This window comes from Leptomonas pyrrhocoris (genome assembly GCF_001293395.1).
Source record: "Leptomonas pyrrhocoris isolate H10 chromosome Unknown, whole genome shotgun sequence".
Taxonomy (NCBI): Eukaryota; Euglenozoa; class Kinetoplastea; order Trypanosomatida; family Trypanosomatidae; genus Leptomonas; species Leptomonas pyrrhocoris.
Window position 1 is genome coordinate 301,864 of NW_015438381.1, and position 19,868 is coordinate 321,731.

Here is a 19,868-nt window from a genome sequence, read left to right on the forward strand (position 1 = left end):
ATGAAGTGCACAGCACACCGCAATCGTTTACGATTTCGCACAAGCAGAAGTACCGTTTCCCCCTCATCGAGGGTGCGTCTGTCCAGATGAGAGGTACGTTGTGACGGACACGCAGTGACACACACTCACACACACACACACACACAGACAGTCTCACAGACTCACAGGGAGAGAAGCGCACAGAGGCCAGTAGTCAAGCAAACACCGTCAGATAATCATAGGAAAAAGCTATGCATCAACAACGTAAGGTCAGTCGTTTTGTTAGAAATACACTGTTTCGATCTCATCACACAGGCGTCTCTTTTCTCCTCTCTTCTTCTCCCCCTTCGCGCCTTTCAACGCCGTCACGTCCGCCTGCTGAGAACAAACGGGAGCAGTCATTCTAGATATCGCCGAACAGAAATGTACGAGCAGTTGGTCAGCTATCAAGACGACGCAAAGCGCCGGCAACCAACACACACACACACACACCTCTCAGAAACAGTTTGGAAAAAACATAGCGGTACATCAATCAACACTTCAGTCGTTTTGTTAGGAATAAAAAAAGCATCTTGTGTAAGGTCATCATAGAGGCAGTTTGCGCAGTTGAGGATCGTATAATGAAGAGCGCGCAGAGGCAGCAAACGGGAAAACAAAGAACGCTAAGGTGATATATTTTTCTCTTTCCCTTTTTGGAAACACTGAATAGCTTCACGTGTATCTCGACTAAAACCTTCGGCTGTGTCACCCGTCACGTTCAGTAACACGCTAAGCGGCGTCATCGCAGTCATCTTACAGGAAATAGTATATATGAAATTAAAGAGAAAGAAAATGAAGAAGAAACATCAAGAGAGGGGTTTCGCAATTTTTTCCGTCGTAACCAGCATTGCATGGTTTTCCTCCGCTTTCTACCAAAACACGTGAGACAGCTAACATAATTGATTCCGAAGACAGCGTGGGGGTCGCGCGACGAGAACGGAGCCTTTTTTTCTTTCTCTCCAGAATTCTCTGCTTAACGCGAGACAGCGGACTCGGCAGAGCGCACGCGGAAGCCTCAAAGAAAAACAAGACAAATGGCCAGTTTTTGCGTGACGATTTCGGGTACATTAGAAGTGAACACACGCGAAGCATCCTTCTTTTTGATTGGTGTCTCCATTTGCTAACTGAAGAAATATCAGCAAAAATAAAATTATGTGACTGCGGGGTTGCGTCGACAGCAATCGTTTTCTTCTGCACTTTGTGTACTGCTTCACTGTACGCTTCCTCGCAACGCTCCATCCATTCCGCCGCCATTAAAACGTGCTCCAAACAAATGGACTTTTGACAACAGCAAGGAACGAGGAGTTCAGCGGCCGCAGAACACGACACTCCTCTTCACTGCAATAGTGATAATAAACAGTATTAGTAGACAACAGTATCCTCATCTGTTCCTCGTTCCCCCTTATACCTGTCCGTATCACGGCAATCACTTCCTCTGCAGGGCATTCACAAGCGACTCCGGCTCCTCGCCCGGCACGATCTGCGGCGCTGTGGCCGAGGTAGCCATGGCGGAGAGCTTCTGGTAGGTTTGGTGGAGCTCACTCGCCTGCTGTTCTTCCTTGTCCGCACTCGGGCTTGTGTCGCCGGCGGACCACCACAACAGCTCTGTGTTCGACGACGCCATATACACCACCGCAGCGACGCAGACAATCACTAAAGTAAGTTTGTTCATCCGATCCGACGATCTCCCCGTACCCCCACCACCTGCTGCAGCCTCTCTCTGTCCTTCGCCTCCCCTACCCTTCTGCGCAAACGTGGGCATCGCTCTCTTCGACGTATCCGCCAACGTTCGCTGCTGCTGCGTCGCCTTGACAGCTGCTGCCGCCGCCCTCGCCGCCTCCGTCTGCTGCGCACGCACGACGTCGAGGATCGTCGACATGCTGCGCGCCACGTACGGGACTGCGACCGTCACCATATAATGCATCGACCGCACGACACCAAAGCGAGTTGTGGGGACGTCGTACGCCGCCCGCACCGCACCGCGAAAAGCCTGATTGACGAGCAGCGCGTCCGTCGTGCTTGTGTTGGTGACGAGCAGCGCGAGGTACAGCACCGTGGTGAGCTGCTGGGCGGCTTGCTGCCAGTACTGCTGCTTCGCCGGTGGCAGGGTGAGGAAGGGAGAGGGGCGAGTTGTGGCTGTTCCTGTGGTGGTGGTGGTTGCTGCCGGCGGAGTCGCACCGCAACCTAGCGGGGCGTGGGCGAGGTGCACGACGGCGCCGATGTAAAACGCTGCCGCCTCCGCCGCCGGGACCATTGCGGCGGTCGTCGACGGCGATCCGACGGCCGCGGCGGCGGCGGCCACGCGGTGGACCTCCGCGATTTGCCACCCCGCGAGCAGCACCTCGACCGCCTCAAACGTCACTTCCAAATCACGCGCGGCGCACTTGGCGTCGTAGTCCGCGGGAGTTTGTTGTTCGCCTTCGCTGTGGCGTGCACTCGCCGGCTGCGGCGCACCGTCGAAGGCGTGGTGCTGCAGGAAGTGTAATGCGGTGTAGAGGACGTCAGCGCAAAGAGCGTTCTTCTCCACGTCTGCGAAAATCTGCCAGGCCGCGTGTGGTTTGCCGCCGGCGTTGCAGTGCACGTACACGTGGCGCGCCAGCGCTGTCAGGTACTGCTGGACAAGCGACGGCGGTGCTGCGGCTCCGCTGCCACTCTTCGCATCGCTGTTGCTACTGCCGTTGATGGTGCGACTGCTTCTCAGCTGGATCGTGTGCTCTGCCTCACGCAGCTGCAGAGCAGTCACACACAGGACGAGCGACTTACCTGAAAGAACCAGCGGAGGGGTACCATCAGAGGTGGTGGTGGCGGTGCCAATGTCAGAAACGGAGCCCACCCAACGCTGAAGCTCCGCCGCCGCCTCCGCCGCCGTGGAGAGGCGGGAAAACGTTGTTGCCGCTGGAGTGGCAGCTGCTGGGGTAGACGCAGGCTTTGCTGCTGCCGTTGCGTACCAGCGCCGACCCCACGTTATGGCCAGGGCCACTGTCGTGGGTTTTGCGCGAGTGAAGGCGCCGGGAGCGGAGGGCGCGGGAGAAGCTACGAAACGGCACTCCGGAATGATAGCCGGGGAGGGCGAGACAGCAGAGCTGACAGGCCGCTGCAGCAGCGAGTTGCCGCCGTACACGGCCCCGAGTCGAAGAGACCGCATCGGGTTGATGGGCAGACAGGAAGTTCCTTTTTGGTGTTTGGAGAAGAAGAAGACACGGAGATAGAAGAGGAATACCAACAATAGTAGCGATTGTGCGTTGCACTGATGAGTGGCAATCAAAACGCTAGAGTAAGCTTACAGGAAAAGAAACAGTTGAAAAGTTACAGGTTTCACTGTTCTCCAGAGGTGCGTGTGTGTGTGTAGTGCTGACTATCGCGAAGAGGACAGGGGGAAAACAAAAGGGCGTTATACCGGGCGAGGTATTTGTTCTTCGTGTAATGAGGAATGTGATCCGTTGAGGGCAACGAGGACGAGCTCTGATAGGGGGTTGGAAAGTCGGTCGGGCTGCATAAACAGGGAAGTCAAATAAAAATATATGTTCTTGTTTTTTGTTTTTCATCTTGTCAGAAGTATTGAGAGAAAGAGAGAAGAAAGGAGAGAGGAAAGAAGGAGATAGTGCGCGTTTACATCGTTTGCCGCACTCACACACAGCCTCTTGTGAGCTTGTCCTTCACACACACGTCAACACACACCGGACATGTACATATATATATATGTATAACGGGAAAACAGCCGACTGCTTTTCTCTCGTGCCACTCGCCAGAGTTGTCGGGCGATACCGTAAAGCTTCCCGTCAAAGCCTCCCTGTAAAACACAGGCGAAAGCTACTGCCCTTTTACTTTCTGCTGCAAAGCGGGAGCGAATAGAAAAGAGAGTAGTAGCGGACACTTCGTACGCACGAAGAAGGGTTTTTCTTCCTTTTCAAATTGCATTATTTGGTCATTGAACTGTATAGAGTTGCCTGGCAGCGGAGCCGGTTGCCGCTCTGCTCCACGCCACCAGACAACTTCAGAAGAAAGAGAGATAAAAAAAAAAGAGAGAAAGAGAGTCGGGAGTGCGCAATTCGCACTAAAACAAGAAATAAGTTTTTCCAGCATCAATATCGTGTGCGAATCGGCATCGTATTTCTGCTTTCAGCGAAGTTAATATATATACGAGCATGACGAATTGACATGAGAGGATCATGAAAGCATGAGAAAAAACAACAAAACACACACACACACAAAGAGTGTGCTTCATACGAGTGGTGACCGTCCGTGGCACCCCGCTCGAGGCGATCTGTGAAGACGTGTATACCGCTGCGCTTCACGAGGGAGAACGTAGTTTTGTATTTTGTTTCTTTGAGAAGAAATAAGAAAAAAGAAAAAGAAGACGATTTCGCTAAAAACGTATATATACGTATATATATATATATATATGTATATCAAGCAATATGGACGATGCCAAAAGTAACGCGCGAAACAACAAAGTCTACCTTTCCTCAAAAACAAACAAACAACAAAAGTTATTCCTCTTCTTCTCTGTGCTGTTCAGTTCACAGTTTTTTCCGCTGTGCATCAACAAACTTCTAGGGAAAAGCGCACACAAGGAAGACGCCAACGCACAAGCGCGCTGCCCTCCGAAGAGAAGAAATAAACGATGATAAGGTGCAGAGTTACCAACCATCGGAAAGCACCTCTTCAAATGGTGGACGCTCATCTCGCCGGAGCACCGCAGAAAAGAGATGGCACCTGCGAGTAGAGAACAAAACAACGAACCAACAAACGAAAAAAGGTCGTCAACACTATCACACGCATTCAATGAAAAACAAACAAACATAAAGAGAAAAAAAAAGTGTTTCACAATAGCATCACCCGCAAACACACACGGTGAGTAATCGCCTAAGTTAAAAACGGTACCTTACAATGAAGTGATGAAAAATGTTTGTCCATTTATCTAAACACTGGAGAGAAACAAAAGAATGATGGCTTTTTTTTGGTGCTTTAAAAAACAAGCTTTACAAGCCTCAGTAAGTGAAACGCGCAATTATCCTTTTGATTTTTTCTTTTCTTCTTTACAATACATGCAAAGAAGTTACCGCCACAATTCTCTTACCTCGCTCGGCATTCACATGCGTTGCAATATCGATCGACTCGACTGCTATCCTTTTAAAGAGTGAGGGAGAATGTGAGCTCAAAAGAAAAATAAAACACTATCTTTTTCCCCTTTTCTCGTTAGCTGCAGACAAGCGCCGTATGGCTGAAGGGGAGGAAGGGAGTCAGACAAGACGCAGCAGCTAAACAAAAAAGAAAATAAAAGAACATATAGATGAGTAGAGGAAGAGACTAGGGCGTGCAAGGCACACCCTTCAATGAAGCGATTCCTATTATTACTATTAGTATAATTATTCTTGTTTTTCTTCTGCAGCTTTTGGTTTCTCCTCTCCACTCTTGTGTGTCCAGAGCTGAGCAAAGGGTAAACGACCGTGGTGCGAGTAAACCCTAAAACAAACGCACGCCAGAGCTATGAAAAACAAACAAAAAAACAAGCAACCCCCCTAAAAGGCGTCTCCGTAGATCATTCGCGCCCATCAACCGAGAGCGAGAGAGAGAAGGGGACAATAAACTCGAAATCGACAACAAAAACAAGCAAAGTAAAGCCGATTCCAACAAAGGAACATCAAAGAATAGCGTGGGTGCTCAGATGGGAGACCACTGGTGTGCAACACGGCACTGAGGTGTGTGTGTGTGTGCTTGAATTGACCGTCTGAGAAAACAACAGTAACAATACTTGAATGAATACAAGTAACCGCTTTCACTTCTTCCGGCCATGCGGACCGACACACAGCATTTCTTTCGCAGGTGAATAACAGCAGTAGAGAAGGAGACACAAAGAAAAACACGAGAAGAGAAAGAAAAAAAAGGCGTCTGCAAAACAACATCTACACAGCAGCTCCAAAAATCGAGAAAAAAAAACACACACACGCACACACACACACAACATTGCATTGCTATGAATGTTCATATATACATATTAATTGTAGTTATCGTTAGCGAGAGCGGGGCAACCACGGCTACCTCGCTGTAAGAGAAGGAGAGCAACAACTACAACATCGGTGCGGGTTCACGAATCAAGAGGATCAGCTTTTAGGAAGAACTGAGGCGACGGAGAAGACAGGAGAAGAAAGGAGAACAAGAACAAGAAAAAAAAAGAGGTAATTGGCGTTTCGTACGTGGACGTGTGTGAAAGAGGAGGAAGGTGTTGTCTTCACGAACGCAGTGAATGACGGGCGGAGCAACGGATCCATTGTAACTCACGGGTTTTGGCTATACCAGCACTCTGAGGGGTAAACGAAGGCATCCTCACAGACACGATTAACCAACGAAAAGGAAAAGGAAAAAAGTGGAAAAACACAAAAAACTTCGTCTCATCCGACGAACGGGAAGTGCGCTGGAAAAACAGAAGAAGAAGAGAAAATAGAAAACGCAAAGCAAAACACTCAAAGCGACACATGCAAGGAGGGAACCGGCGTGGATCATACCTTTTTGCCTTGTCAGCACCACACCTGTCGACGTCCCATAGCAGAGGTCGCATACAACTGGCCGTCGCTGGCGGACCTGTGCAGACTCGCCATGGTGGCCGGCGTGGCGGTGGACGCCATCCCGTACGAGGACGACAGATGCGAGAACGCGGCAGGAGACACGCGGCCCGAGGCGGCGCTGTAGCTTCCCTCGGTACTTGGATTGCCACCGCCGATCCCGTTGACCCCGCTGCCCATCTGCTCCGCCGCCATCATCCACTGATACGGGTAGGCACCAAAAGGCTGCGGCACAGAACTCAAGCCCGCACCCGTCAGCGAGCTCGCAACATAGGGAAGGCCCTCAAGGGTCGTCGCAGGGTGCAGCGGAGTGTGCGCGGAGGAGTAAGCCGGCAGCCGCGCCATCGACGGCGCTGCGTTGAAGTGCAAGTCGGCGCGCAGCAGCGCCGATCGCCCTGTGATGTCGTGCGCGATGCGGTGCGACTGTGGAATGAGCAGAGGATGTCGAGTAGATGAGGCGGGTGCAGGAGTGATTGCGGCCACGGCCAGGGTAGTCGTCGTGGGCGTGACTGTTGGCGCTTTACCGTGCTCCACTGCGGCCGCCGCTGCGGCGACTGACGGGAGGACGTGCGCGGCGACGTGGTCGTCCGGCATCAGCGAGGCGTGGTATTGCATCATGGACCCCTTCTTGTACGCAGTGACGGGTGTGTTGAGGTGCGAAAGGGCTGCAGTTGCTGCTGCTGCTGCCGCGGCAGTGATTGTGGTAGTGGAGACCGTTGGAGGTTCATGGTGCTCTGCTGCTTCTTCGGCTGTTGCGGCCGCTGCGGAGGCGAGAGCTGACATGTCATCAGCGTTCACGTTGCTGCCACCGCTGCCGCTGCTGCTCCGCGAATTCGTGCGAAGGTTCGCGGTCACCAACGCAATGGCCATCGAGACTGACAACCTCCGTGGAGACGCGTCCGCCCCCCGCTCGTCGTCACCAGCCGACTGCTCGTACCGTTCATCGCTCTCCTTATCTTCGCCGGCCGCCGCCGCGGTGGTAGACGCAAAGGCGCTCGCATCCGGCACGTTGATGTCGTCCTCGCTGAGATTATCCGCCAAGACCTCGCGAAGGGGGACGAGGTGGCGAGGAGGGCGGTGGGCGGCATCTGCAGCACTGCCACCATCATGCGGCGGTGGCGAAGAAGATGTGGACACAGGAAGGAGAGAAGGCCGGAGCAGCGTCTGCACACCGGCGGGCACGTGTAGGCTGCTGTTGTTGCTATCGTCATTCCCATCCTCCTCGACGCAGTAGTCGGCAGAGGTAGAGGAGTGACGACGGAGAAACTTGAATGAGGCATCGCAGGTTGGCGGCGGCGTGTCTGCGGTTTCGGGGTTCACGGGTGTGACGAATGGCGTCGGTTGGATGCTCCTGCTGTTGTTGGTCCCCGCAGCCGCCGTTCGCGCCTCTATGAACGCCATCGACAGCTGCAACGGCGTCATCGACGCATCACTGAAGTTATCATCGCTGCGACGGCCGTGCGCGGCGGCGCTCTGTGGGGAGCCGCCAGCTACGGCATCACCTGATACAGCAGCAGCAGCAGCGGCATTCCTGCTGGACGCTCCGCGCGTGCCCAGCTGGACGTCGCTGCCCTCCTCACTGTCGAACTCGCTGTCTTCCTCATCTTCACGCATCCCGGGAGAAAAGGTGCGGTAGAGGGGCACGCGCTGGGAAGAGAGGCTGCGGTCTTGTAGGTCCCCGGAGGCCCGACCGCCGACGGCCGCGGCCTCGACAAAAGAGCGGAGAGCCACCCGTAAGTGCCGCTTTTCATCGTAGTCTTCGTTGTTGGCGGCGTCATGAATGCTGTGATAGCTGCCGGTGAAGGCCGCCGAACGGCCGAGGTTCGTGCTGTGCTGAAGCTGGTGGTGGTTGTGATATCCACTTTCACGGTACCGACGTGAGCTCCACGTGGAGACAAGGCGGTTTTCACCCGAAGGGTGTCGCTTGCTGTGGACCCCGCTGTCATCGGAAGCCTCTGGCGGACTCCAAGTATCGAGATGGACACCACAGCTGTCGTCCGGCGACGTCGTGTGCAGCCACTCCAAAAAGGTGTTGCGCAGCGCGTCCATGTCTTTCGCACGTTTGCAAGCACTATCAATATCACTACTAATCTTTTCCAAAAACAAAAGAGAAAAAATAGACGGCGTGCTGAGATGCTCTTTGGGCTGCTGCAGACGTGTTGCAGGAACAAACAAAACAAATCTCACTGGAAGAAAGGAGAAAGAAGAGGAGGTTTTTGTCGCACAGGTTCAACGGAATTGTAACGTCCTCTTGTGGAAGAAGATGAAAAAAAAAGGAAAAATGAAAAACAAAATGAAGCCCAAGTGAGCAGTTTATCTGTGTAGCAGTATTTAGCCCCCCCCCCTTCTTTTGGTTAGCTTCGCACCGTTAAATTATATACACTACTACTAATAAAAACAAATAGGCAACAGACGATAAAGACAGAACCGAATGTGTTTCGAAAAGCAAATGGAGAATTGCTGCCGTTGGTTTTTCTCTTTCCCTTGCTATGATTCGACAGTGTTTCTTTTTTCCCCCGGGGTGTTGACGGTGGGTGTGCGCACAGAGAGACGCCCCTCGACACACACAAACAGACACACAGAGAGAGAGAGAGAGAGAGGTATCACGCAGCCAATATGGGGCGGTATATACAGCGATGGAATAGAAAAAAACAAACAAACACACACACACACACAATGATAACAGGAAATACCAGAAAGTATTGAACGCGTGCGTGAAACACGGAAGCGAAAAGACAAGAGAGCAGAAGGGGGAAAAAAAAATAGGAGGAGGGAAGACAATTTCTTCTGTGAAAGAGAGAGTGAAAAAAAAAAAAGCAAGTACCACTAAAAGGCCACAACGATCGGTAAAGGTTTTACGCGTATGTACGTGTGTGGCGAATCTATACAACGGATTCGGAATGGGTGACAAAGAAGAACAGAAGAATCTCTGAAAGTCAGAAACAAGAGTTTGGCGACAAAGAACAGTCCTCCTTTTTCTCTACTATTGGATGCTGCCGTTCAGTAGTCTTCCTTTTTTGCTTCCGCGCGTTAACGGAAAATATATAAAAAAGAAAGAAGACAAACGGCGGGATTTTTTTTTTTTGATTCCTTTTGAAGGAGCAACAACGGAAATAACAGGAAGAAAAGGTGTAGCGTGCCGAGAAGAAAGACAACAACAACAACGTGAAGGACACTGCAGGTTCACGTGGAGACAAACTGCAGACACGCGGAGACAAAGAAAAGAGGGAGGGAAAGGGGAGGGAGAACGAGCCGGTCAATGTATGGATCGTTGCTGTCGATGTCAGGATATTCTTCCCTTTTAAAAAGAAACCAAAGAAAAAAAACAGAACTATTACAAAGAGTCACTTGGAAAAAAAGAAGAAGAAGAAAGCAGAAGGCAGGAGTAGTGGTAGAAACGGAAACGAACGAGGAGATGAGGCGAACACGTTCAGCCCCGTCGAGAAAAGGAACAAGGAAAGATGGAAAGGAGGAGTCAATTTTTGATCGAGTTTTTTTTTTTTGGTTGAGGGTGTGTGCTGTCGCAGAGGATGCGACGTGACAACCATATATATGTATATGGCCTACTAATAGCTTTCTTTTTGGATGCAGCTGGAGAAACAGAAGAGACTTCAGGTGGGGGAGAGAGAAAAAGAAAAAGCAAAGAAAGCTGAAGAAATCCTCCAAGAAAAAAAAACTCTTCGTGGCGTGAGTGAGCGCTGATGCGTGTTTTTTTTTTTAACTCCGTCACAGGGAAACTGTCAGAAACACAAGAGAAGGAGGAGGAGGCGAGGGAGAAACGGGGTTCTTTTAATGAGAATAATAATAAAATGCAGCCGATTATAGAGCTGTACACTGCATATATATGTGATATTTACAGTGGAAAAAACAACAGCGAGATCAACCTTTTTTGTCCTCTTGAGAAAGTAAGTTAAAAACAAAAAGAGAAAGGAAGCCAATGCAATGACAGCAATTATTGATGTATTCCTAATACTCTCAACCTGCGTTTCGAGGGCACACGGTCTTTCCAAAAAGAAAACAAAACAATGTAAGTATGTACGTGTTATTCGATGTTTGACTGCAGCTTATCAGTGGGGTAGCACCTCCAGCATACAATAGTAAAAAGTGAAAAGAGAAAGAATTTTTTCGTTTCTTTTTTTTTTGGTTAGAGAGGGGAAGATAACGCGAAAACACGCTGACCAGCAGAGATCAATGGTACGACAAACACAGGACACAAAAAGAGTCGTGCAATTCAAACGTGAAGAACAGGAGTAGTAACAACAGAATTCATTAATAATAATAATAATCAATAAGATGAAGGGAAGAAAAGAAGGAACCGAAAATACACTGGTAAGTGATAAAAACAAAAGCAGCAGAGCTGTAGAAGAGGAAGAGAGGAAGAAGAAAGAGAACAAACAAGTAAAGCACAAAGAGAGGGAGAAAGAGAAAAGAGAAAACAAAACACACACACACAAGAGTACACTCTGATAATAATAAAATGAACAGAAAATGATGCTTTATCAAAGAAAATTACATATACTGTTCTCGTGATTCTTCCAGTTCAAGTGACGGAAAGATCGTTCCCACGACTGTCTGCACACAGAAGAAGAAGAAAAAAAAGCAAATGAACTTACCAAACACTCGATGTGCTGAAACCGGCGAAGGCAACGGGGCAAACGAGAGCTGAGGCCGAGTGCAGGCGTTAAACGCACACACACACGCACACCACAGCAACAATAAAGAGGAAGCAGATGGCCGTTGGAAAATGGGAGAAGAGGTGGGAAGAGTATTCGAGATGGTGCCTTTTCACAAGAGAGGAAGGAAAAAGAAGAAGGAAAACAAACAAAACATGAAAGAGAAAAGACGGCGCTGCTCGGGGTGCGGCGAGAAGTCGAAACCAAGAAGGAAAAGACGAAGAAGAAGAGTGTGGTCGTAGTGAAGCGTCACTCGTGCAAATCAGCTCTTCTTTACTCCTTCACTCCTTTTCTTTTCTTTTTTCCTTTCTTTTCCAACTGTGTCACCGCTTCTGTACGTTCGCAGCTGTAATTACAAAGAAGGCAAGAAGGAAAGAAGGAAGAAGGAGTAAGCGGCGAATTGACCCCAAAAAAACAAACGGCTCGTGGTGCACGAGCTTCCTCTCTCACTCTCTGATGGGGGTGTAAAGGTGAAGGAGGAGAGGGGAGAGAGAGAGAGAAATAGAAAAAAAAAACAAAGCCTGTCCTTTTCCTTTCTTTAGCTTCTCCGGAGCTGTGTCTTGTTGTGTTCGTCTTGCGCTCTTCTCGTCTGCGACGCTTCAAATCTTGTTGTCGTGCAAACAAACAAAAAAAAGAGGTGAAATGCGCCGAGAACGTCGGAGGAGACGACGACGACGAAGACGAACTGCCAACGATCGCAGGAGTTGGAGAAGATGAAAACTTCGAAAAAGAAAATGATCGACGATCAGCACCGCTAATGTGCAGCGGGCCCAAGTACGGCCCAATCACAAAAATATCAAAAAGAGCAAGGGAGCAATCAATAGGAATAAGTTACTGAGATAAAGGAGAGATCAATAGATGTAAAAAGGGGAAAAAATAATAATTATGATAGAAGAGCTTGGAGCACTGTAAAAAAACTTGTTCCAGTCTATAATGCTATATATATATGGGGGTTTGTTTAGATAATGAAGTACAGTTTCAGTGCATAGACAGTTCCATGACCAAGGGAGAGAGAGAGAAAAGAGGAAGGGAAGGATAATCGAAGATGAGCTACGTGATGGCGCATTACACAGAACACGTTTCATCCCTGCCTTGCTGAGTAACATCAACGTTTCTCGCCTGCAGAAGATGAATGAGTGGGTCACAGTTGAAAGCCCTTTCCGTACTGCGTTTGCAGAGCATGGACAACAACAACAACAAAAGAGAAAGTGTAGAAGTTAACCAAGTTGGATCGTTCGGTTTAGGCGAATAGTATATATATATATATACGAATTAATTGGTGTGCACAGACGTGAGAACGGAGCGTGCTGTGTTCCCGCAGCACGCCAAATCTCTCGTCAGTTTAATAAAACGAAGTACATATATATATGCGCGGGTTTAAGCGGAAAGGCATTCAAAACAGCCGAGCAAGAGACACACACACACACATACAGAAAACCCGTCCACATCACCTCCTTTTCCTTTTCCTTTTCGTGAATCAAGGCCGGTAGGTCGGTGCAATCCACGCCGTGCTCACCTGCGCCCGCAGGCGTGCCTCCTCCGCCTCCTCCTCCACTTGCTGCGCCGACCACGTCGAGAGGCTGGCAGACGTGCCCATCGCTTCCAACGACGCGTGCAGCGCGGCAAGCTGCTCACCCGGTGGCGATGATGATGATGATGATGATGCGGCGGCCACGTTTGAGTTTGCCGATGTGTCTGCGCCTGCTGTCGTGAAGGACGCCGCTTTCAGGTTCGTTGCCGCGTCCTGTTGCGTACTCGCCCGGTCCAAGGCCATCACCGCTTCCAGCAGCTCGCGGGCCACATCCGCCGGCTGAGGCAGCGACAGCTCGTGTACGCCCGATGCAAGGGGGGAAGTCAGCGGGTAAACCGCTGCGTCGTCTTCGAGGAGTGTTGCCTCCTCGCGTCGCCTCATCTCGTCATACGTGGCGCCGGCCGAAGATACGGGCTCTGAGCTGATCCTCCTTGCAGTGCTCATGTATTGCGTGTGGCTGCTGTCGTCGTCGTTTCTGTTAGCGGCGGACATCGATAACTTCTGCAGGTCCTGCAACGCACGCATAATGCCATCATCACTGCCGTGCTGCTGCTGCAACGATGCGGTGCCTTCCACTGCCGCCTCAGAGTTGCTGCTGCTGGTGGTGCTGCCCGCTGCAAATAGCTCCCGAAGCAGCGGCGCCGCCACGGCGCAGGCGGGATCGACACGACTACGTCGGCGCACCACTGCCATCAGCTCCTCCTGCTCTGCCTCGTTGAACACCGCACGCGGCAGCCCGGCCAGCAGCGCGGTCCGCTCGTTGCGTCGAATGCGCAGGAGCACGAAAACGACATCTGCTGTGGTCGCGCCGGCCGACGTCACGGACAACATAAAGAATACCATCGCCTTGGTCGTGCGGGGGCCCCAGCGGACCGCCTTCTCGCGACCGCAGAGCGCCATGGCGAGCTGCACCGTGCGTGGGCTCATCACCTCCGCAGATACGACCGGTCCCGCCACTGCCGCGTCAGCGGTGCGTCGAGTCGCTGGCGAACGACCACGACGAGCCCTTTCCAGCGAGTCGTGCTGCTGGCGTCCTGCGCGACTCCACTCTGCCGCCGCACGCAGCACCTCCCACTTGCGCGTGTGTCGAAGGGTGAGCACGTGGTAGACGAACATGGCGTGCACCGCGACCGGTGTGGTGCTGTGGTGCTGTTGCATGTCCTGGCAAAGCCGCCGCTGCAGCACGATCCCTTTCGCGGTTTGTGGGACGTGGCGGAGATGCAGCTGACCTGGGGTGAGAGAGGGGTGCAGCATGAGGGCAAAAACCGCCGGGTCGAAGTCGATCCGATGTTGATCCATGTACACCGCGTAGGCTAGCGCCTCGTCGATCTTGCCGGCCGCCGTGCAGATGTACACCCAAGCAGAGTGCAGCGCCGGGCTCAGATGCTGCTCCTGCTCCACCTTGCGAAAAAACATCGAGGCGGAAGTGAAGTAGAAGGGGTCGAGTGTGCAATAGTAGGCGGCCCAGCACAGCAGATCACGCAGGATGTTGTCCGGCAGCGCGAACTGCTCCTCCGGCGGTCGCTGACGAGAACAGAAGGTTAGCACCTTCATAAAGTCCTCGTACACAACGTGTGGCATCGGGGCTTGCTCGTTGCACATCACATCGGAAAACAAAAAGGTGTAGTCGTGCTCCATGATGATCTTCAGCGCGTCGTGGTAGGCGGTGCGCAGCACGATCTCACGCAGTGCTTCGTAGGGCGGACTCCGCCAGAAGTCATCCTTATTGGGCAAATAGTGCCCCCCGCGCATCTGCGACGTCGCGAGCTGACGAGGAAGGTGCTGCAGCCACGCCTTCTGCAACCCGCCGCTCTCCTCGGCGGTGAAGGGGTGTGTGACTGTGGCTGCGCTGTTGCCCTTGCTGGACGATGTGGAGCTTTTTGGGAAACCATAGGGAACATCCGGCAACGCCGCGGCCCACCTCTCCGCTGACGGCTGCTGTGACGGTGACGGTGATGGCGATGGAGGCCGCGTCTGCGCAGACGAGTGAAGAGGAGGGATGGTGGAGGTGTGCCGACGGACCCCGACGCACGCCAACGAAGGGGATCGTGCGAGCACAGCAGAACGAAGGCTTCGCGAAAAGCAATGCGACGTCATGGAAGGCGGAGGCAGCCTCCGCGATCCCCAACGACGAAGCCGAGACGACCGCATGACTCCAAACAAAGCGGAATGAAATTCAGTAATAAAATATATTGTGGTAAACTACCTTCGCACCGTTGAGCTCTTTGAAAACACCGATCCTACGACAAGCCGCCTTCGGCACTACCATGCGTAAACAGCAACACCGACAACACGCAAACAACGGAAGAGCGAAGAAAAGAAGAAAGGGGAGAATACGGAGAGCCTTTGTCTTTACGGGTTGCTCCATCGCAGCCATTATTATTACTATTATTATTATTAAGGATTTCGATATCACAGAAAGAGCCAAAGACGGAGTTTTCTATGAAGAGAGACACGTGTGATAAAGGCAATTGTCGTGAAATGGCTACAGGAAATGATCAAGAATATCGTCAGGGTTGCATCCCGAGCACCAAGTCTTGCCATCGAACCGCACCTTAACTTTTTGATTTTTCCTTGTTCTCGTTATTAAGATGTATATAAGGTGTTCTTGTTTCCCGAGTTCTTCCTTCCTCTTCCGTCACCTCTCTGCGTGCAATTCTCCCTCTCCCCTCTCCGGTTCATCCGCAATCTTTCCTCATATAAACGACGTGGACACTTGCGCTTTCACTGATCTTACAAGAAAACAAAATAGGTTTCCCTTTCCCTCTTCCTACGTGGCTAACGGATATCACAAGTCCTGAAGCTGTCGCTTTTCTCCCTTCGCTACGCAAGGCCAACCATAACAATCTTCTACTCCTCCTGCTTGCGCGTGACTCACGTTCCACCGTAAGGGAGCACCAACGGCATCCATATACAGGCGAAGCAAACCGCCCCCGCTCCGCGAGAAGCGAGGATAGCGATTCTGCACTTGAACAAAAAAAAGAAGACCACTCACACACACTCACACAAACACAGGGAGTCGGACGGGGAAACTGGTAGCTCATACGCAAAGCGCGCGCACACTGGACCCGCAGCACCACCGAAAGCGAAGGCGCCCATCCCCATTGTGGCGCGACGACATGCACACAGCAGTGGTAACGGCGACACTTCGAGGCTGCGGGGGTCCATTCACAGTGGCGCGCTTTCAACAACAAAAAAACAACAGCACCCGCATAACCGAGAAGTCCAACGCAGCGGGAGAGAGGGAGAGAAGCGAAGCACAGAAACGAAGAGAAATATAAAACCAATAATGAATAAGATTCATATAATATAGAAGTTGCCACCGAGGCAACTAAAAACACTAAACAATCAGGCAATATTTATATGAATATATGTTAACGGGAGATAAGAGTTTTTCCTCTGCTTTTCTTGAAGGGCTCAGGTGATCTTCTGCTCTCCGTGGCAGGAGGAGGAGGAGGGGGGAAGGACAGGACCGACTACTCGCAAGAAGGAGAAGAAAAACGCGACAGCCCCGTTAACAAGTTCTGTTGTTTTTCTCTTTAATAGAAAAAAATCGCTTTATCAGAAAAGCGGGGGGGGGCTTAGGTGGACAACAACCGACAGAGACAAGGGAGGGGAAAAACAAAACTAAGCGCTTTCACAGGCTTTTTATGATTCCTTGATGGAAGAAGACGAAGAGAAGAAGAAGAAAGAAGAAAGAAAAGAAAAAGCAAAAGCAGCAGCGACAGAGCTTGCGGATAACGTATCAAATGAAAAGGCGAAGAAAACGGCAAAGCCAGGAAAGCACGTAAAAAAGAAGAAGAAGTAGAGAGTTTAAGAAAGGAAAACCCGCAAAGAGTCAGAAAGAAAGAGAAAAAGGGAAGGATTAAACAGAAAAGAAAAACGCACACAAGAAAGCTGTTACCTCGCCTTCAGTGTTGCACCTCGTCCTTTTTCACTGTGTTGTCGGTTTTCCCCACGCCCACCCACATGCTGTCCATGTTCATTCTCACTTCTCCTCTGTTTTTGCAAGGACTAGCAAAGGCAGAGAGAGAGAGAGAAGGCGTTGAACACTTACATGTTCGTCCACACATCTCCCCCGCCCTCCCCTCTCTCTTAACGGCTCTTCTCGCTGCTCTTTGTACCCAGGATGCATAGCGCTCCACTACAGACTCTGAATGTCTGCCTCGCTCGCCTCGTGCGTGTAGATCTTCACCTCCAGCAGATCGACCCACTGCACGTCGCCCTTCTCCTTCGCATCCTTCGTCGGCGTCAGCACAATCAGCGTCGGCACCCCCGCCAGCTTCAGCAGCGGATGCGTGCGGTAGGGATACGCCGGGTTGCCGAGGTAACCCGGGCGCTCCACCGGCAGCTGCACAAAGAAGGCGTGCGTCTCGCCCAGCTTCGCCTGCAGCTCCGCGAACTTCGCCGCAACCTGCGCCTTTGCCGGGATGCAGTCCGGGCACCACGACGCCCCCGTTGTCGGGTCCGTCGCGCCGACCAAGAAGAGCATGACGGCCGCCGGCTGCTTGCTGTGCTGCTCCAGCAGGCGCTTCGTAATGGCGGTCAGCTCCGCATCCATCGTAGCCGGGTAGCGGAGGGAGAAGATGTTGTGGTTGTTGACGGGGCCGACAGCGGTTTCGACTGGGCCGTGGATGCGGGCAAGGTACTCCTTCCGCGCTGGCGTCTCCTCCGCCTCCGGGCCGCGGTTAATCGCGATCCACTTTGGGTTCTCCTTGAAGATGCGCAGCGTCTTGACATACTTATTCTCGTCCGTGGTGAAGCGGTGGTAAATACCGGCGGGGACGACGAGGCAGTCGCCGGGCTTCGACAGCACCCGCACCCAGCGATCCTGCGCGTCGCGTACGTCGAAGTAGCCCTGGCCTTCGAGGATCAATCGAACCTCGTCGTCTTCGTGGATGTGCTCCGCGAAGTGGTTCGTGGCGAGCGACTCGAACTTCTCGGCGCCGAGGCTGGAGGGACTTAAGTTGACCACGTCGTAGCTCTGGTAGTGCAGCTTCGCCAGCAGCGGCTTGATGAAGCTCTCGACGTCGTCGCTGACTTCTTTTGGGTCGAAGTGGCGGTAGAAGAGCCCTGCCGCGCCGAGGACTTCGTAGCTGCCGGGCTGGTTGGGCGACAGACGGTTCTCCGCACGGCGGTCCGCCACCTCCTCCGGGATGTACCAGCAGTCCGACATGCTTGTTTGCGGGGCTTTTCCTTTTGTTGTTGTTGTGCGATGCAGGGAAGTCGCTGAGTGACTTCCGCGCGAGGTGATTCGTGTGTGTCTGTGTATGTGTGGGTGTGTGTCGGTTTGCTGAGAAGTGAAGCTCAAATGCAGGTGCTCTCTTCGGCTGTTTCTGCAGTGAACGCCAAGAAAAGAAAAGAAGAAAAACAGACCCCTCGAGACAAATCAGAGACGCGGGCAGGACGTGTAGGAATAATTAAACAGCCATGTTCAGTTTGTAAGCGCATGAAAGCCGTTCTATTTGATGCTTGTTGGTACGACGGTGCCTGCAGTTTCACCGCATCGTTGTGCGAGAGGCCGGCGCTGCATGGTACTCAGTCTGTAAGAAAGAAAACAAAACCCTGATGACAACAGACGCACAACGCCGTGGCAGTGATGCCTGCAGGCTGGGGAGGACACTGGCCGTTGGGCCTGTCCGATGCGATGCCCTGCGAGCTTCTCGTCTTATGTATGCGTTTTCTTTTATATGTTCCTTCTTATTATTGAATTGTGTGGCTCACACATCGACAGGAGAAGACGAACGTGCACCGATAGATGCATGTGGCGTATCGAGCTGCATCGTACGAAGAGGACAAGGAGAAAAAAGAAAAGAAAACAACGTCAACACACGTGACCCTCCGTTGTGTTGTTAGCGTGCAGTGAGGGCAGACGCACCAGATGAAAAAAAAACCGAAACCACATTCAGTTGGGTAAACAACACGCGCAACCATAAGAGAAAGGGGAAAAACCCCAACAAAACAGAAACGGCATTCGCAGTGCAGCAGCTCGCTGCGTGTATGCATGCATATGAATAGTACTCCTTGGCCGGACGGACTCAAATATTACCGAAGAGGAGAGGGGCGGTCACTCTCTCCCTTCCGTCACTGCATTCATACATCAACGGGAAAGAGAGCAAAACAATACTCCTAACATAAGGACAATATACGGATGCATAAATGAAGAAAAAAAAAACAAAAAAAAGAACAAAAACAAGACGGAAACCCTCGTAGAAGAGAATACGGAACACATCTGCGTATACGGGCAGCAGAATAAGGGAGAGAGGGAGAGGGCACTCATCCAGAAGAAGGATATGAAACGACGTGGAGCAAACACGAAAGGACGGCGATCGAGAGAGCGAGACAGAGAGAGAGAGAGAGAGCGCACATAAGTACGTGCGGTTTACTCCCTTAGTAGCAGAAAGACAAAATAAAAAGAAATATAAAGAAAGAGAGATCAAACGAACAGACATAGATGCACCACCACCACTGGTTACAGCACAGCGCTGCACACGGCCTTCGCACAAAGGAGAGAAGAAGTAAATCAAACAAACAGGCAGCACCACCGTCCAAGGACATCATCAACAGCAGAAGGCAACGTACAGGGGGAGAGAGGGGGAGGGGGAGGGGGAGTTACGAAGGAGCTGGTCGCCAATGCCCAGGGGAGCTTGTATCCACACGTATATGGCGTGCCTTCCATTCCGCGCGCTGGCTGCAGACTTCAGCGCCGTGTTACAAAGAAGAAGAACAACACAAAAGGTGATGCTTCGCCAGATCCACCAAACGTAACTGCTGGTGCTCGAAAAGACACAAAGAAAAAAGGGGAAAACTAAACTCTCTCTCTCACACACACACACACTTAATGCCACTGGCTTACACACTCGCACGAGGGAGAACAGAAGAGCAGGAAAGAAGAAGAAAAAGAAAAAAAAAGCGGAAAGCTTTTGCTTGACAAAAGGAGTTATTATGCGTAGCAGCGCGCGCACACACACACACACACACACACGTACTAACACTAAAACATCGTCGATGAAAAAGGGAACGTACATATCTAGAACAGTAACGCCAGTAACCGCATTAAAAAATAATAAGGCGCGCCGCAAA

At 51.5% G+C, this 19,868-nt stretch overlaps 5 protein-coding genes across 6 annotated transcripts; all 5 read right to left on the reverse strand.

Moving 5' to 3' along the window:
• Positions 1-1,444: 1,444 nt before the first annotated feature.
• Positions 1,445-3,564, reverse strand: ABB37_08592 (hypothetical protein; the record flags this gene model as incomplete). Its single annotated transcript, XM_015807648.1, has 1 exon — positions 1,445-3,564. The coding sequence occupies exon 1, from the start codon at positions 3,161-3,163 to the stop codon at positions 1,445-1,447; it is 1,719 nt and encodes a 572-aa protein (XP_015653730.1). The 5' UTR covers positions 3,164-3,564.
• A 2,972-nt stretch (positions 3,565-6,536) lies between these two features.
• ABB37_08593 (hypothetical protein) lies at positions 6,537-8,630 on the reverse strand (the record flags this gene model as incomplete). Its single annotated transcript, XM_015807649.1, has 1 exon — positions 6,537-8,630. The coding sequence occupies one exon, from the start codon at positions 8,628-8,630 to the stop codon at positions 6,537-6,539; it is 2,094 nt and encodes a 697-aa protein (XP_015653731.1).
• A 4,101-nt stretch (positions 8,631-12,731) lies between these two features.
• Positions 12,732-15,048, reverse strand: ABB37_08594 (putative mitochondrial hypothetical protein; the record flags this gene model as incomplete). Its single annotated transcript, XM_015807650.1, has 1 exon — positions 12,732-15,048. Exon 1 carries the CDS (start codon positions 14,535-14,537, stop codon positions 12,732-12,734), a length of 1,806 nt encoding a protein of 601 aa, XP_015653732.1. The 5' UTR covers positions 14,538-15,048.
• A 1,881-nt stretch (positions 15,049-16,929) lies between these two features.
• ABB37_08595 (hypothetical protein) lies at positions 16,930-18,164 on the reverse strand (the record flags this gene model as incomplete). 2 transcript variants are annotated; one of them, XM_015807652.1, is made up of 1 exon in its annotated part: positions 16,930-18,164. In XM_015807652.1, the coding sequence occupies exon 1, from the start codon at positions 17,959-17,961 to the stop codon at positions 16,930-16,932; it is 1,032 nt and encodes a 343-aa protein (XP_015653734.1). In that variant the 5' UTR covers positions 17,962-18,164. The 2 variants fall into 2 exon arrangements, with proteins under 2 accessions (XP_015653734.1, XP_015653733.1); XM_015807651.1 differs by having other exon boundaries at positions 16,930-18,122.
• A 1,181-nt stretch (positions 18,165-19,345) lies between these two features.
• On the reverse strand, positions 19,346-19,813 carry ABB37_08596 (hypothetical protein; the record flags this gene model as incomplete). Its single annotated transcript, XM_015807653.1, has 1 exon — positions 19,346-19,813. The coding sequence occupies one exon, from the start codon at positions 19,811-19,813 to the stop codon at positions 19,346-19,348; it is 468 nt and encodes a 155-aa protein (XP_015653735.1).
• Between the last annotated feature and the right edge of the window lie 55 nt (positions 19,814-19,868).